General features: G+C 47.4%; 1 protein-coding gene and 2 long non-coding RNA genes across 3 annotated transcripts; 2 read left to right on the forward strand and 1 right to left on the reverse strand.

The window, feature by feature from the left end:
• The first annotated feature begins 51 nt into the window (after positions 1–51).
• Positions 52–5236, forward strand: LOC310701661 (uncharacterized protein). Its single transcript, XM_083492895.1, has 2 exons — positions 52–202; positions 1038–5236. The coding sequence occupies exons 1-2, from the start codon at positions 115–117 to the stop codon at positions 2300–2302; spliced, it is 1353 nt and encodes a 450-aa protein (XP_083349021.1). The 5' UTR covers positions 52–114; the 3' UTR covers positions 2303–5236.
• Positions 5237–6810: 1574 nt separating this feature from the next.
• LOC310702116 lies at positions 6811–8832 on the forward strand. Its single transcript, XR_014523258.1, has 2 exons — positions 6811–6926; positions 7184–8832. It is a non-coding gene; the product is annotated as an uncharacterized lncRNA (long non-coding RNA).
• A 2078-nt stretch (positions 8833–10910) lies between these two features.
• Positions 10911–13407, reverse strand: LOC310702147. Its single transcript, XR_014523294.1, has 2 exons — positions 12910–13407; positions 10911–12758 (listed from the first exon to the last, which is right to left on the reverse strand). It is a non-coding gene; the product is annotated as an uncharacterized lncRNA (long non-coding RNA).
• Between the last annotated feature and the right edge of the window lie 70 nt (positions 13408–13477).

Consider the following 13477-nt stretch of genomic DNA (forward strand, 5'->3'; position numbering starts at 1 on the left):
CTGTACCTGCAGCGTTCATGTTTTTTATACTTGTCTAACCATTATGCATCTCTCTCTTTTTTTAAAAAAAAAAATTAGCTGTCAGGCTCCTTGGAGAAGCCATTTAACTCTCCCATGTCAGATCATTCGCCAGCGGCTGTCCTGAAAATGCAGCTCCCCTTGGAGGAAAAGCAGGAGGATGACTGGGAGGCCACCTTGTCTGGTAAGTATTCCTGCTACATCAGGGGTGAGGGACTCCAACTCTCACCAGCCCCAGCCAATATGTCCAGTGCTCAGGTATGATCAGACTTGAAGTCCCCTGCTGTCTCCTTGATCACTCTTTCTCAGTCTAAACCACCTCGCGGGCTTGCCAGTGTAGCAGAGTAGTTAGAGTGCCAAACTAGAACCTGGGAGACCACGACTCAAATCCCCCTTCAGCCATACAACTCACTGGGTGATCTTGGGCCAGTTAACTGCCTCTCAGCCTATCCTACCTCACAGGGTTGTTGTGGAGATTAACTGAGGAGGGGGAGAAACATGTACACCACCTTCAACTTCTTGGAGAAACGCCACCTTGAGCTCATTTTTGAGTAAGGGTGGTGATCGCTGGAATAAATAAAATGATGCAGTACAGTATTCCGTCATGGAATTAGCTTGTCAGTGTTAGCTAAATGGAATCTCATGGTTTGTTGGGAGGTCAAAGAGGAAATAAGGCTGTTGCCCACACATCCTGTTTGTGGGCTTGCTAGAGGGGTACCTGGTTGGCTACTGTGGGAAAGAGGAAGCTGGCCTCTGGGGGGATACAGCAGGGCTGTATCTTTTACAGTGGTACCTTGGGTTAAGAACTTAATTTATTCCAGCAGTCTGTTCTTAACCTGAAACTGTTCTTAACCTGAAGCACCACATTAGCTAATGGGGCCTCCCGCTGCTTCCGGAGCACGATTTCTGTACTCATCCTGAAGCAAAGTTCTTAACCCGCGGTACTATTTCTGGGTTAGTGGAATCTGTAACCTGAAGCGTATGTAACCCGAGGTACCACTGTATTTGTGTTCCAACAGGCAATGAGCAAGTGCAAGATGACGACGAGGAGGAGTCAACCTTTCAGGCTGACCGGCCTGATCAAGTGGGTATTGGTGGGGCATCTCTGGAAAGAGGCAAAGCGAAAGGTTTCCAGGGCCTTGAGATGGACGGGAAGACTGAAAGTCGCCAGGGGCCTGAAGGTCACCTGGAAAGCCCTCCTGGGAAGGCCGCCAAGCTTTCTGAGGAAGGCGAGAGGGGCTTACGTGAAGGTTCCTCCCAGGAGGGAACCCACAGGCACGCTGACTCGGGGGAAAGCTCCTGCCAGAGCTTTGGCCATCAGGAAATGCAACCAATTGAAAAGCCCCACAAATGCTCCTTTTGCGGGGCAAGCTTCTACGAGAGAACCCACCTGGTGATCCACGAGAGGATCCACACTGGGGAGAAGCCCTACAAGTGCTCGGTGTGCGAAACCTGGTTCTCGCACCCCTCTGAGCTCATGAGGCACGAGGAGACCCACATGCCTGAGAAGCCTCACAAGTGCGCGGTCTGCGGGAAGAGCTTCAACCAGAAAGCCTCCCTGATCACCCACGAGAGGACCCACACGGGCGAGAAGCCGTACGAGTGCTCCGAGTGCGGGAAGAGCTTCAGCACCAGCTCCCAGCTCATCACGCACAAGAGGGTCCACACAGGAGAGAAGCCCTACAGCTGCTCGTACTGCGGCAAGAACTTTAACCAGAAAGCCTCCCTCATCACCCACAAGCGGACCCACACGGGAGAGAAGCCCTACGAGTGCACGCTGTGCGGGAAGAGCTTCAGCGCTTGCTCGCAGATCATCAACCACATTCGGGTGCACACCGGAGAGAAGCCCTACGAGTGCTTGGAGTGCGGGAAGCGCTTCGGGAGCAGCTCCCACCTCACCGACCACAAGAGGACCCACACGGGCGAGAAGCCGTACAAGTGCCCCGACTGCGGCAAGAACTTCAGCCGGAGCTCCAACCTGACGGCGCACAGCCGGATCCACACGGGAGAGAAGCCATATATATGCTCAGGGTGCGGCAAGAGCTTCCGGCAGAAAGCCTCCCTCATCACACACAAGAGAACCCACACGGGAGAGAAGCCTTTTGAGTGCTCCGAGTGCGGCAAGAGCTTCATCTCGAGCTCTCGCCTCGTCAGCCATAAGCGGGTACACACGGGGGAGAAGCCCTACGAGTGCTTGGAGTGTGGGAAGTGCTTCATTTCCAGCTCCCACCTCCTAAGTCACAAGAGGGTCCACACGGGAGAGGAGCCATATAAATGCGCGTAAGAGCGGGGAGAGGCTTTGGTCACTAGGCCGGCCCTCCTGATGGGGCCACTTCACCCATCGCCCCGGCCAGGAATCTTGTAAATCAGGGATGGCCTTAGCTTCTGTAATCTCGAGGGCCGTTTTTATTCTCTACACATAACATTAAGGCGCGGAATCTCTCTTACAATTTAGAAAGAAGACACATATATTTTTTCTCTCCATAGGTATAAGTTTCCTCCAAAGGCTGGTCATTCATCCTGGCTGTTAAGGCTTGCTGGTGTGATGGGCATCAACATGGCTAGGCCTGTGGTTTGTGCAGGAGGAGTCCGCAAGTGTGGCACATGTGCATGCTGCATTCCCCACCTCCATCCCCCATGCATAAGGGGAGATGCGCACATTTGGCTAGACGGACCTGTGGTCTGACTTGGCACAGAGGCAGGTTTGTTCTTATGGTGCCTGCCGCCTGCCTGTGATTCCCAGCTAGCAAACTCTGCGGACCATCCCTGAGGTCAAGGGAAGGACCGTGGCTCACTGGTAGTACACAAGCTATGCATGTGCAAGGTTCCAGACTCCGTCCCCACAGCCTCCAGCTAGGGCTGGGAGAATCCTGTGCCTGGAACCATAGAGAGCTGCTCACTATCAGTGTAGAAGCTTCTGAGCCAGAGGGACCTGCAGGTTGACCATATAAGGTAACTTCCTGTGTTCTGGTGACTCTCTTTGGGTTAGGGACGGGGCCTTCTGTCTGGTGCTGATGTCAGCCAGGGCCAATAGGAGTTGGGAGTCAACAATATCTGGAAGTTCCCTATCCCTGCCGCAGAGAATGGTCAAGGTGGAGGGTGGGCAGGACTCTGCACAGAGATGAACAATTCAGCTCTTCCAAGGCAGTGTCTCTCAAGGCAGCTTTCCATTATGGAAACCTGTCCAGAGCAACTCATCCGCTGAAGCGGTCGCCGCCACAAAATGGGAACATGTTGCAGAGGATTTTGGGAAATTTATTATGACATACACCCACCCACACATAGTTTGCATGGAAACACCTGCCTGGGCCTCTTGGGCCTCTAAATTTGTCACCGCCTTGAAGCCCGACGGTGTCTTTCAGCACACCCAACCCACTCTTATAGATGAGCATTTCATTGGTTTTGAGAATATTGGTTGCATTGTGGTGGCCTCGCTTTCCTTTCAGAGGACAGCTTCTCCTCCATTTCCTTCCTTCTCTTCTGAGAAATTGCCAAGCATTCCCATTCACACCTCAAGATGTAGTTTGAAAACACTTCTGGTAACTCTGTCCTCCTTCCCTTGTCATTGGAAAGCTGGCAGGGTGTAGATTTGTAGAAGCAAAAGTATTTTATGGGATGGCAGGAGACCTGTATAACTGTTATTCTCCTCTGCCACACAACCACTGCGCCACAAGTTTCTTGCAGGCAAACGATCCCATGCTGCACCTGGCTGAGAACAAATTCATCGAGTCCCACTGTGTTTGACCACCTCTAGCCTGTGACGTGTGGCCCTATTTTTGTCCCCCTGCCCCAAATGAATCTAGGGCAAGCTCACCTCTGCCCTTCATTTTTCTGCCTGGGTGGGTGGGGATATTTGCATGCATGCTGCACTGACCTCCTCTGAGGAGGGCCTGACCAAATAGTCAAGGCCACGTTGCTGGTAGAGCACCGCAAATGGTCCTCTCCCCACCCAGAAATACGACGTAAAGCGCTAGGCGGATCAACCTTTAACTGCTTTCAAGGTCACAGCAGAAGTGCCTGCCCCTAGTCTTAACACAGAATCATGGAATTGTAGAGTTGGAAGGGACCCCAAGGGTCATCTAGTCCAACCCCCTGCAATGCAGGAATGTTGAGCTCCTGCTGCTCACTTGCTTGGCCCGACTAATTCAAGCCTCTTTCCAGACTCGTCGTATTAATCAGCCAAGGGAATCTATAGTTTCGTAGAGCAATGGTGGGGAACCTCAGCCACTGGGGTCCAGAATGCGGCCCTCCAGACCCCTTTGCCACTAGTTTGAAGTTCCTGGGAGGCTGCCCACGAGGGACTGTGGCCTCTGGCTGAGAAAGTTTCCTATAGAGGCAGAAGGTCGATTGGGATTGTGGTGATAGTTGCAGCAGGTTGACAAGTAGATTCGGACTCCTGGTTGTTTTACAGTAGCAACAGCTAAGCATACCCAACTCCCAAGAAACCTCCTGGGTTGCCAAAATGGAAAAAAACTTAAGTAGTGAAGGACTGTGGTATAGAAGGGCTGTAAGCTCAGTTCAGTTCTGGTACTGGAAACATGCTAGGCTTAGCATGCGTTTAGGAGCACCCTGTTATGTTAAAGAATTGATTTTTTTTGGGGGGGAGGGGTTAACATGACTCTGCAGATGGTTCTGGACTCCGACTCCCAGCAGCCCCAGCTAGCATGGCCAGTGAACAGGCATCATGGGAGTTTAAGTCTCAGCAACCTCTGGAGGGCTGCAGGTTCCCCATCTCTGATACACAGCAAATGTGGAAGCAGGGCTGAGAAACCATTCGAGTCCTGAAAACCATAGTTTGTCAAGGCTGCTGTTGTCCTCATGGAACAGTTCCCACACCCTTAACAAACTACGGTCCCCAGGATTCTCTAGGACTGCTAAAGTGGTGTAAGAGTGCCCTGAATGCACTGTGTGGGTTAGGGATGGGGGAGAGGTTGGATTCATTTTGCATTTAAAGGCGAACTTGCCTAATTTGCGTCTTCTGAAACAATGCGCAATCCAAAACACAGCCATCCTTTGAACTTTGCACTTCTCTGAATTTTGCCATGCGGTCGTGCAGGCAAACAATGTGTACAAAATGCATATGCTAGGGTAAGGTGTGCATATAAATGCACATGTTAGCGAAAATACCAATAAAATGAATTATATTAGAGGAAATTGCTTTGGGGAAATGTGCGTTTTAGGCAAAATTACATGCAAAAAATGTATATATTAGGAGAAATTCACACTAAGATGCTGATGAATTTTCATGAGGACTTTTTTTTTTAGAGGAGAAAATTGCAAACTGATGTGGAAAAGCAGAGAAATGAATTTAAGATTGGGGGAAAATGAGAAACTGTACTTGACATATTTGTCCATGCCTAGTGTGGATGCGACCTTAGTATGGGGGTACTGGAAGAAGAGGAGGACTAAGGAGTGGAGAGCAAATTGCATAAAGTGCTTGTGAGTGAGAAAATTATAAAAGCAGGTTAGGTGCATGTGCATTTTTTTCTTGGAGAAAGGGTGATTCTCTGCCCTGGTTCAGACGTGCATGTACTGTACACTAGCAACTAAACACGTCTCTCTTGCAAAGGTCCAGTTTGAGGTGAATGTGAGGAGAAGTGCAAACTCTTCGCTGTCTTCTTGATTCGACCACACGTCACATCACTTGAAGCCTGCCTACAGCTGTCCATCAATGAGCAGACATGTTGGCCTGCCCCAAAGTGGACAGTTGGCGTGTCCTGGATAAAGTGGTGCTCCCAGGAATAACTGGGATGGGGAGGGAAGGAAGGAGACTGCTTAACTGTCCCCCTCCAGGATGAAGGGAACGGAGCTTTATGGGGAAATTACATAATGCTGGGGTGGGAAACCGTGGTCCTCCAGGTAAAATTGGACTACAACTCCCATCATGCCTGACTATTGGCTATGCTGACTGGAGCTGATGGGTCTTGAAGTCCGCCAACATCTGGAAGACTACAGATTCTCCCGCCCAGCTTTTAGTGTTCACTGTGGTATACAGTGTTGTTTTTTCCAGAAAAAGAGGTGCTGGAACTCACCGTGAACACCTCTTATACAGTCAAACCTCGGTTGTCAAACGTAATCCATTCTGGAAGCCTGTTTAGCTTCTGAAACATTTGACAACCAAGGCGTGGCTTCCGATTGGTTGCACAAGCTTCCTGCACTCAAGCGGAAGCTACGTTGGATGTTCAGCTTCCAAAAAACATTCGAAAACTGGAACATTTCCTTCCAGATTTTTGGTGTTCGGGAGCTGAATCATTCGTAAATGGGGCTGTTCAGGAGCCGAAGTTTGACTGTAATGGCAATGGCGGCCCCCTGAGAGGTGCCAAAACTGAGTTCTGGAGAGTTCTAGCTGAAAAAAGCCCTATAGGTGTATACAAGATGAAGAAAAGCGAGTTTGTGTAGGAGAGTCAGAACAGGGCAGCATACTGGGAGCAGAGAAATTAATTTAGATCTCACCCACCCAAAAGGTGGACATGTCTTCTTACAAAGAAGAAGAAGAAGAGTTTGGATTTGATATCCCGCCTTTCACTCCCCTTCAGGAGTCTCAAAGCGGCTAACATTCTCCTTTCCCTTCCTCCCCCACAACAAACACTCTGTGAGGTGAGTGGGGCTGAGAGACTTCAGAGAAGTGTGACTAGCCCAAGGTCACCCAGCAGCTGCATGTGGAGGAGCGGAGACGCGAACCCGGTTTCCCAGATTACGTGACTACCGCTCTTAACCACTACACCACACTGGCAGAAAGGGAAAGTTTTGTGGGTGCTGCCAGGTGAGCTGTTTGTTGAGCCTTCGTCCTGCTTTGCAGGGAGATTAGAACAACATTCTGATTTGTTCGCGAGGAGGCTAGATGGCGTAACATCGAGGCAAGTGTTTTCCCGCACTTTCCTGAGCATTTCCCCATCCCTTTGCTTATTGTAAGGAAGTACAGTGGTGCCTCGCAAGACGAAATTAATCCGTTCCGCGAGTCTCTTCGTCTTGCGGTTTTTTCGTCTTGCAAAGCACGGCTATTAGCGGCTATTAACGGCTTAGCGGCTTTAAGAAAAAGGAAACAAACTCGCAAGAACTCGCAAGACGTTTCGTCTTGCAAAGCAAACCCATAGGGAAATTCATCTTGTGGAACGACTCAAAAAATGGAAAACTCTTTCGTCTTGTGCGTTTTTCGTCTTGCGAGGTACCGCTGTAGGTTTGTTGTGCAAGACCTCCAGATGAACTATCAACTATCATTGCACAACCCTGATTTTGCTCACATTGTGATCCTCCTTGCAAATAATGACAACCTGGAAGTTCAGGGACAGCACTTGGGATCTAGAAAGGAGTAAAGGAAGGGATTTTATAATAAATATTTTGAAGGATAGAGAGATAATGGTAGTCTTTTTGCTCCCCTCTCCCCCCCCTTTAACTAGTAGGGCTTTTTTAGCTTGCTCTGTGTTTTCTCTCCTCTTCATATATCTAGGACTGGCCGGTTATGGCAGGCTGTTCCCCAGATGGTGTTAAACTACAACTCCCATTAGCTATGCTGGCTGGGGCAGGTGGGAGTTGTAGCACAACATCACCTGGAGGTCACCTGGTTGGTGAAGAGTGCTATGGGCACTCAGTATAAATTGGGAACAACATGATAAGGAATACCTGCACACTTGTAGTCCAACCACATCTGGCGGGCCAGTGGTTCTGTCCCCCTGTGCTAAGGTAACGACGACAGCATCTGCCCCATAATTTGCAACTTCTTCAAGGAGCTCAGGGCCAGATACAAATGGAAAAGGGGGCAGGCAGGAGTGGAAATCCTTTTTTGCCCTAACGATAACCCTGTTAGGGAGACAAGGCTGGAGAGGAGGGACTTCCCATATGACGCTCAGTAAGAGTGAAACTAGATGTGGGGTGGGAGAAGTTGATTGTATAGTTTATTCAATCCTGATTTCTTTTTTTTTTTAAGCAGGGGAATAAAGATTGTGATGGTAGAGGGAGAGGTTGTTCATTCCACGACGTGGAGTGTGTTTGGAGGGTGTGGGGGACGAACCTTGAACCCTCCCCAGCTCCCCTTTCCTTGCTCATTGTCTTGAAGCAGTTTCCTCACTAGCAGTGAGCTGGGTTTGAGGGAAAAATGCTTGAAATACAATGACAAGGAAGGGGGCAGCATTTTGCTCCTCTCCCTTGCAAACACCCTTTTTTGTGGAAAAGTAGCCTCCAACCTTTCTGAACCCGAGACACTCACTATCAGCTCAGACACTTACTGGGGGTCCTCTCCCTCCCTCCCACCTATTTCTATACACAAACCAGTTAAAGAAATAAACAAACATGGCGCTCCATCACAATTAGTTTCTCTTTCATGGATGAGGGGACATTTGAACCTGGCTCCCCTGGCTTTGCTGTACCGTGACAACAGGGGACACAATGCCTGGAAGGGCATGGGGACTGTACCATCCTCTCTAGGACTTCAGAACAAGGTCTTGCCCAAGCCTCCACAAGAAGAAAATGGCCGCACTTCCATCTTTCTACAAGAAGTAAGAGGGGTCAGAAAATGGACGCCTTTCTCAAAGATGGGGCATCATGAAATGGACGCCTTTCTTGGAATCTGCCTGTACTGCTGGGAGAAATTGAGCTGCACCGTCTCTCTTGAAATTATCAGCCCACCGCCCTCCTCCAGCTTCCCTTGACCTCACTTATTCTTAAATCCACCTTTCACGTCCGTTTATATCCCTCGACGTGTCTGCATGTTTGCTGTTCACATGAAGAGGCACGGGGAGAGGTGAACACTGCTTCCTTCCTATGAATGTTTGTGAATCTGTAGTTGTAAAAATGCATTAAAAAAACCCTTAAATTCAATTTATTAGGGATATGCATTACTTGTAGATTTTACATTAAATTCTCCCCCTCCTTTTTTGCCATTTATTTTTTATATCTCAAGATGACTTGTTCCATATTGAGAAGAAGCTCCAGTTACAAGTTGTAAGGTGAATTACGGGTTTTATTTTCTGTTTCTCTTTTGGCCGCCTCTGAAATTCTGCCTAGGACTGTTCTTTTCTCTAGCATTCTTGTTCTGTGAAATGGCTGGAGGTTGATCCTTTTAAAAAAAAAGTGTAACGAAACACAGTTGTTAAACATGAATTTGCAGACTAAGATGGCTTAGCTAAAACTTGTGTTGGGGTTGTCCTCCACAATGCAGGGTCGAAATCTCCTTCCCTGAAGCAATTGGTTTGGGTCCTACCCTCCAGAGCAGGAGAAAACAAACTTGCTCCATCTCCCATGTGCTGATAAGCCTTTAGAGATTTGAAGATGGCTATTATATCTCCTTTCAGTCTCCTCTTTACCAGGTTAAACATATCCAACCACCTGAACCATTCTTCATAAGAATTGATTTCCAGACCCTTGATTATCTTAAGGTAAAGGGACCCCTGACCATTAGGTCCAGTCGTGAACGACTCTGGGCTTGCGGCGCTCATCTCGCTTTATTGGCTGAGGGAGCCGGCGTACAGCTTCCAGGTCATGTGACTAAGCTGCTTCTGGCAAACCAGAGCAGCGCATGGAAATGCTGTTTACCTTCCCGCCAGAGCGGTACCTATTTACTTGCACTTTGATGTGCTTTCGAACTGCTAGGTGGGCAGGAACTGGGACCAAGCAACGGGAGCTCACCCTGTCGTGGGGATTCGAACCGCCGACCTTCTGATCGGCAAGTCCTAGGCTCTGTGGTTTAACCCACAGCGCCACCCACGTCCCTGATTATCTTAGTTAACCACATGTTCCAGCTTGTCAATATCCTTAAATCATGATGCTCAGAACTGGACACAGGACTCCAGGTGGGGTCTGACCAAGGCGTAATTCAGCCATACCTCAGGTTACATCCACTTCAGGTTGTGTTTTTTTTGGGTTACAGACCACTGAAACCCGGAAGTACTGGAATGGGTTACTTCCAGGTTTCGGTGGTCGCACATGCGCAGAAGCACCGAATCGCAACCCGCGCAGATGCACCACTGTGGGTTGCGAATGCTGCAGGTTGCGAACATGAATCCCGCACGGATCACATTTGCAACCCGAACGTCCACTAGTGCAGTCCTGTTACTTATACAGCCTAGAATAGCGGCAGCATTTTTGCTGCTACATCACAGTTGTGGTCCACCAAGACTCCTAGGTCCTTTTCATATGTACTTCTGCCAAGCCAGGTGCCCCCCATTTTATATTTGTGCAGCTGGTTCTCCCTGCCTAAGTGCATTTCAGCACCCAGATAGTGGCCAGCTTGATGCCTCTGGGAGGCTGACAAGCAGGCCCCAACTGCAAGAACACCCATCCTCTCTTACCACTTCCAGCAGCTGCACTGAACTTGAGGAAAGGTGAGCTCTGGAACGCCTTGCCACAAGGAAAATAGTGCAGCATAGAATTCAACCATTTTCAAAGATGGATTAGATTTCAGTAAAAAAAAAAGGACAGTAATTGCCAGATTATTATGTCAAATGTTGCCTCCATTTTGTGACTGGTGGGCCTCAATAATTTCCAGCAATCTGAAGCAGGGGAAATTTGGAGAAAATTGTCATATATATATATATATATATATATATATATATATATATATATACACACACACACACACACACACACACACACACACACACAGTTAACCTTTCCTCATAGGGAAGTTGCTCTAGTGGTTTGATAATTTTGATTGCCCTTTTCCATGTCCTTTCCAGCTCAGCAACATCTTTTGTTAATCACTGTGCAGAGGCTGCCATTTCAGAGACTGCAGCTGCTAAGGAACATTTCTTTTTTACTATTGATTACATATTGCAGACCATTATAGTTTCCTAGTAGGTCTGAAGCCCAAAGGAGGAGGGGGGAGGAAACACCCTCTCGGCTTTTAAATCTCTGGGGGAGAAGCTGTTGCAGCAGAAATGACTACAGCAGACCGAGCGGGAGAGGCTTTTATTCATTTTATTTATTTAGGAGGGAAATGCATATCCCGCCCTTCCCCCACAAAACACAGCGCTCAGAGCCGGCTCACAGCATATAAAACAATGCAATAAAAACAAACATAAACACAGGCAGCGGTGCAGTGGGTTTAAAAAACAAAACAAAAAAACCAAGATGAAACAATAGTGTCAGCCAGAAGAACGTCTGGGCTAATGAAATGCTTGCATAAAATAACTGTTGTAACCAGACAGTTTTAAGTTAAAAATGTGAGGGGCTAAATCAAGGGCACTTCGAGACAGCCTGTTTATTGAGCATTCATCCTGATTTGTTTGTGGGAGATTGGATAATGTGCACATCAGCACCACACATTTAAGGTGTCCCATGTGCTTTTCATAGAATTGTAGAGTTGGAAGGGACCCTGAGGGTCATCTAGTCCAACCGCGTGTGGTGCAGGAATCTTAACTAAAGCACATCACTTCCCCAAAAGAATCCCAGGAACCATAGTTGGTTAAGGGTGCTGGAAATTGCATATCTGTGAATGGAAACTACCATTCCCAATATTTTTTTGAGGGAAGTAATGAGCTTTGGCTGGCTTTAAATGTGCAATGTGGATCGGCTCGTCAATGCTGCACCACAGCAAATGTTATCCCACACTTTCCAGTGCATTTCCCTGTCACTTTCCTTACTGCAAAAAGTCTGGTCTTTTGTGGGGGGGAAGCATGTTTGTTGCAGAATAACTCCCAGTGTAATTGAATCCCATTCAAATAGTGACAGTCTGGAAATGCCCCGAGCTCTCCTTGCTGCAGCTTTTATGAAGTTGTGTCCCCAACACCCAGAGCAAGGGAACCTGTGGCACTCTAGGTGTATGACTCCCACCATCCCTGACCATTGGGATGCTGGCTGGGGTTGAGGAGAGCTGGGAATCCAACAGCACCTGAAAAGCCACAGGTTCCCCATCTCTGCCTTTCTCTGAAGCTTGCAGTGTTCAAGTTGCTCAAATGAGCAGCACCCTACTTAGGTACAAACGTGAATTCATGGATGGATGTAGTAGAAGACTAGGGGCAGAAGTGAGGGTCTCACCTGTCCTCTGGTTCTAAATTTACCTATCTTTTTTTAAAGTCCAGAAGTCAGCAGCAGAGCTAAAGTGATCTCTGAAACTGTTTCAGAGTGAGAATAGCAGAGCATGCTGCTAGGCCTGTATCCCATTAATCTCAGGACAGTTTGCTTTGAAGTAAAAATGCTTACAGCTGCACCACACAATTTTTATTTCCAAATGGTTAAAATAAAACTGAATGCAAGCAAGTTAAACCCAGCTTATTAAACATATAATTCAGAACACCAAAAGTCACTTGAAGACAAAAAAAGTAAAATTCATACATCTACTTACATAACAATTTCCATTAATAAGAGCTGGAGACATATCTACTATAAACGTCATGAAGTATTCATAACTGTACACTTAAGAACAAAGAAATTAAATTTTAATAATTAAATATTTAAGTTCGTAAAAATGAAGGTTAATTCCAAGCTTTTCCATTCTGAAGCCTGAATCAGCTGCCTTCAACCACAGTACATCAGCTCAAATCCAACTTGTATTGAGATGCATCCAAATGAAATTAGTGGGGCAATTTAGCTGTGATTAATTCAAATCCCATTATTTCCAACAAGCCTGAATAATTGTATGCAAATAAAGAACCAAGTTGCTCCCTTCTCAAATTAGGACCATTTCCTCTCTGCCTCCCTACAAAAATCTGAATCTGAATGTGTCCTTTTCCTCTCATGCAAAGAAACGTTTTGCCCAGTTCACTGCCACACTTTTCTTCCAAACAGTTCTAGCCCCTTTGCTGCCTCTAAACAGAAACACATTCAATAAATGTTATGGCTTGTATATCCAGCATAGTCTCTCATTACATTAGTGGAAGGATTTATACTAGTGCAACAGAACGTGCCCTTCTCCCTCCATGTACTCCCCTAAACCTGTCCTGTGTTTACCCCACATACCCTTTGGGGCAGATTTTGGGAGTTTGTGGGGCTCAGTATGCCTCTGAATACGAGTTCCCTATGAACACAAAGGTAGAAAGAACAGTGCTGTTGTTACTGAGTTTCTTGATTTGTGGGTTCTCATAGGCATCTTGTTGACCACTGTTGAAAGACAGGACTTTTTAATATTATTAGGACTTATGAGTCGCTTTTCAAAACAAACCGGCAAACTCACAACGAAAATTAAAACCAACAATAACGCTGAAACAAACAAAAGCGAAAAACAATGATATGCATTCATAAACAGGCAAAATAAAGCTGATTGCCAAAGGCTCCTCCACCTTTAGTAACTGTACAGAAAAGAAAATTGCAATAGGGACAGCGTGTCTTCCACGCCACACTTGCTAAAATGCCCACTTCTTCAACTCCAGGAGCTTTCCCCACTCGGCCACCATAAGGTCCTCCAGTGTCGTATAAAAGCATCTCGCTCTCTCCTCACCCCGCCCAGCTCCGACTCCTCCTGACCTGGAAACACAACAGCACGTGACGTAAAATCAAATCGCTCTAGGCCATGGCATCTCTCTGGTGA

Source organism: Podarcis liolepis (assembly GCF_965112155.1).
Source record: "Podarcis liolepis genome assembly, chromosome: 2".
In the NCBI taxonomy this organism is placed as follows: Eukaryota; Metazoa; Chordata; class Lepidosauria; order Squamata; family Lacertidae; genus Podarcis; species Podarcis liolepis.

Excerpts from the sequence above, each read along its gene's own strand:
- LOC310701661 (XM_083492895.1), top strand. The coding sequence starts at position 115 with ATGTCAGATCATTCGCCAGCGGCTGTCCTGAAAATGCAGCTCCCCTTG. Across the intron at positions 203-1,037 it reads CTGGGAGGCCACCTTGTCTG|GCAATGAGCAAGTGCAAGAT; the intron begins GTAAGTATTCCT and ends GTGTTCCAACAG.